Below are 4,158 nucleotides of genomic sequence, written 5' to 3'. Positions count from 1 at the left end.
GGCACAGGTTAGTTGATACTTATGCATTTTCCCAAAGTTCAAAATATATAAAATAATAATTGAGTGTATCATGAAATTTATAATCATTTAATGAACTTCTTAATATGTATACATGGTCAAAATAAAAGCTATATTCCAAATTCACGTGAATTAAATATATTTTATTATAAATTAGTTTCACCTTTGATTTTAAAGGTGAATTGATAAAATATATCACTTTATTAGTAAAGCCTATTTAAAATTTAGTTAGATTTGATAATTTCGTACTCCTCCTCCTCCTTCAAAACGTTGGTTTTGAATTTGAATTCTTTTTAAATTCGAGATTTGAAATTAAGACCTCTGGTTTGAAGTTTTAATTTGAAATAACTAAATTTCAAATACTTTATATATGTCAATTTTAAAAACAAATATTCGAGCGAATAAATTAGAATTATTCTGATATACCACCAATCTAGCAAAGAAAAAATAACAAACTTAATATAATCCTATAAAGTGAAGTCTGAAAAGGATAAAATGTATACATCTTTATTCTTATCTATATAGGGTAGAGAGATTATTCTCGATTTATCCTCAATAACTTTTTTTCTTTTATTTAACCTTAAGATTGACAATATGAACAAAGAAAATAAGATATTAATACGAAATCATCAAAAAAGTAAATTATTTTTTTTTTACTTTCACCACCTAAGAATAAGGATATAATTATTTTAAAACAACAACAAAGGGACATATTATTTGTTCAGAGTTTTTTTTTATTCTTTTTGTGTGTATAATCGTTTCAAACAATCTGTTCAAAGACAAATGTAAATATAGAAATTCAGTAAATACTGTAGAGGACTTTATTAAAATGTCACTATATGTATAAATTATAGTGTTGTTAAATATAAATAGTATTATTGGTTCATGTGAAAATAATGTTACATCACATCAAATTTATTACTTACTATTTGTCAAAATTGCCAACTGGGCTGAGAAAGACATATGGTAATTTTTAACCCAAAAAAATACTTGGAAAATTACTAAAGAATGAAATAAGAAATTTTCTACAAAAGAAAAAGAATTTTTTTGTCTTATTTCGTATTAGGAATATATTTTAGGTGCTCAATTTTATCATTATTTTTTTAGTTTATTCATATTTAGAATCATATTGTATTTATCTTTTTCATTAAGAATACTTGTGAAATATGTGGAATTGTCGTGTTTGGATTATTTTATATTACTTAGTGTATATATTCCTATATATATTAGGAGTGTAAATATTGAGGAGCTTAGAGTCAAACAGTTAATTGATCAATTTTTATATATACATAGTAAAGTAATTATTTATTTATTTTCCTACTTAGTGTATTATGTATTTAAAAATTATGCAGAAAATTATATTATTTATTTTTCTTTTAGTAATATTGACAACATTTAGTATTTTTCATTTATTTCCTTTTAAACATATTATGTATTTAAAAATTAGAAAAAAATTATTATTTATTTTTCTTTTAGTATATTGGCAACATTTAGTATTTTGTATTTATTTCCTTTTAAACATATTATGTATTTAAAAATTAGAAAAAAATACTACTACATGTCACAATAATCAATAGGAAAAATACACAAGTACTCCCTCAACCTATGCCCAAATTTCAGAGACACATTTATACTATACTAAGGTCCTATTACCCCCTGAACTTATTTTATAAGTAATTTTCTATTCCTTTTCGGCCTACGTGGCACTGGCTTTAAAAAAAAAAGTCAATCAACGTTGGACCCACAAAATAGTATCACGTAGGTCAAAAAAGGATAGAAAATTATTAATAAAATAAGTTCAGGGAGGTAATAGTACCTTAATATAGTATAAATGTGTCTCTGAGATTTCGAACATAGCTTGAGAGGTACTTGTGCATTATTCTAATCAATAACTTAAAATATTTGAAAATACAGAAAAAAAGGGATAAAGTACAATAATAAACAACTTAAAATACTTTTAAATAAATATTCAAAAATTGATTATCTCTCGAAATATTACATGTTAAACAAATATTACTTGAGAAGTGCATTAAAAATATTATAAAAATAATTAGTAAAAAAAATATTTTAAAAGTTTAAGAAATCTCCTAGTTTTATCTCTCTCACATAAATTTAACAAATAAATAGATAAGAGTGATTAACAAATATTACTTGATAGTTCATTAAAAATATTATAAAAATAATTAGTAACAAAAATATTTTAAGTTTAAGAACTCTCATTATTTTATCTCTCTCACATAAATTTAACAAATAAATAGATAAGAGTGAAACTATATCTTCAAACAAAATCTTGGGGATCTCACTTCATATTTAAAGACAAACATGTGACACCAATGAAGACAAAAATTCTACTAACAATTACCCCCCCCCCCTCTCTCCCCCTCCCCAAGAAAAACAACTTTTTGGGACTAACCACATAGAGAAATAAATATATTTATTATGGTAACATACAAATTTCACATAACACTGACTAATTTAAGTGATGAAAAAAATTCATAATCATAGTAAATTTGTGATTTATTCACAAATAAATAAATAATATAAATATTTTACTCCATTGTATTTATAGACATTATAACTTTGTACATTTGAGGGTAACAAAAGATAATATACTAATCATCACAATCAAAAAAAGACAAAAAAAAAATAAAAAAAAAAATTTCTTTTAGAGATTGTGGGGCTCATTATACTTTGGAGGGCAACATATTTCAAAGATGAATCCTAATTTCTGATCTTTAATCAGCTTTTTACAACACATACACAACAAGTTCCCCTTTACATTATTGTTTTGTCCCATATAGGGGCCTTTATATGTTAAAATATTAATATTAATAATAATAATATATTTAATATAGAAATCGCAAAGTATAGGATAAATACAGACCTTACTCCTATTTGTTTGGAAAAAAATAGATTTTTTGACACAATAATACAATAAGAAAACATGCTAAAAAGAAAAATAATGTCAATAATTAACAAGATAACACAACTAGTGATGCAATACGTAACAATATGAAAGAGAAGACTAGCTCCTTATCGATCTCTCCCCTACTGCAATTCCCGACTTCTTATTAACCTTCTATTCTAATAATATAATCCTTAATCCTTTTTAGCACCATGTATATATATATATATATAAAACTTAAGTCCTTATATATTTCTTTTTCCAACTCTAACCTCAACAATACTTTAACCCACAAAATTTTTACTCTCATCACCAAACACCTACTTCAAAACCCCACTTTCAACACTTTAAACTCTCTAACTACTACCCAACACTCCTCTTCATCAAACTCAATATTTCCACCATCTTTTTCTACACTTTCAAGACCTTGAACACCCCCCACTCCACCCCCTACACACAAACACCACCAAGAAAAAAGATGGAGAATGAGAAAGGGCTACCACCACTAGTAGTGGATCAACAAAACACTAATTACTATTCATCATCTTCTTCAAGTAGTAATACACATAAATCTATAGAAACATTGCTAGTTGTACTAGCAATAATAACAATACTTGGTGTTATTGCTAGTATTATTGCTAGGCTTTGTGGTGGTAGACATTTTAGTGGTAATGGTGAAGATGATATTGAAGGATGGGTTGAAAGAAAATGTAGAAGTTGTATTGATGGTGGTATACCTAATACTTCACAACCATCACCACCATCACCGTCACCAGCTAAAGAAGAAGTTAAGACAATAACGACAACGACAACAACACAAGAAGAAGGAAAGAAGTAAAAGAGAGAAAATAAAAGTATAGTAAGGGTTCTCTTTTTTATTCTATTTTTTTTTTAATTTATAACGATGATGTTCAAATCAAATTAAATGTATTAGTTTATTTATTTTTATTATTTTAGAATGATGATATAATGATATGAAGCGAACGTTGAAATTATTATTAGTATTATTATTGGAAGGGGGTAGGGGTGGTACTCAGGAGCTAAATTCCTAGTAATTTTTATTTTATTCTCTCAATGTGAATTAAAAAAAAAAGAACATTTTTTTCCTCTAGTAAATATGAGGCTTTCTATTGTGTTTTTGTATTATGATGGTATTTGGTTGAACAATTTATTTGTGTTTCTATTATTTTATTAAATATTTATTATTTCTATTGATATAAGTACGGTACTCTGTC

At 25.6% G+C, this 4,158-nt stretch overlaps 1 protein-coding gene across 1 annotated transcript; it reads left to right on the top strand.

Annotated features, from left to right (window-relative positions):
* Window positions 1-3,131: 3,131 nt before the first annotated feature.
* Window positions 3,132-3,822, top strand: LOC107017314. Its single transcript, XM_015217571.2, has one exon. The coding sequence runs from the start codon at window positions 3,402-3,404 to the stop codon at window positions 3,759-3,761; it is 360 nt and encodes a 119-aa protein (XP_015073057.1). The 5' UTR covers window positions 3,132-3,401; the 3' UTR covers window positions 3,762-3,822.
* Window positions 3,823-4,158: the final 336 nt, after the last annotated feature.

Source organism: Solanum pennellii, chromosome 4 (assembly GCF_001406875.1).
Source record: "Solanum pennellii chromosome 4, SPENNV200".
Lineage (NCBI taxonomy): Eukaryota > Viridiplantae > Streptophyta > Magnoliopsida > Solanales > Solanaceae > Solanum > Solanum pennellii.
This window is presented reverse-complemented; position numbering and strand designations above follow the sequence as displayed.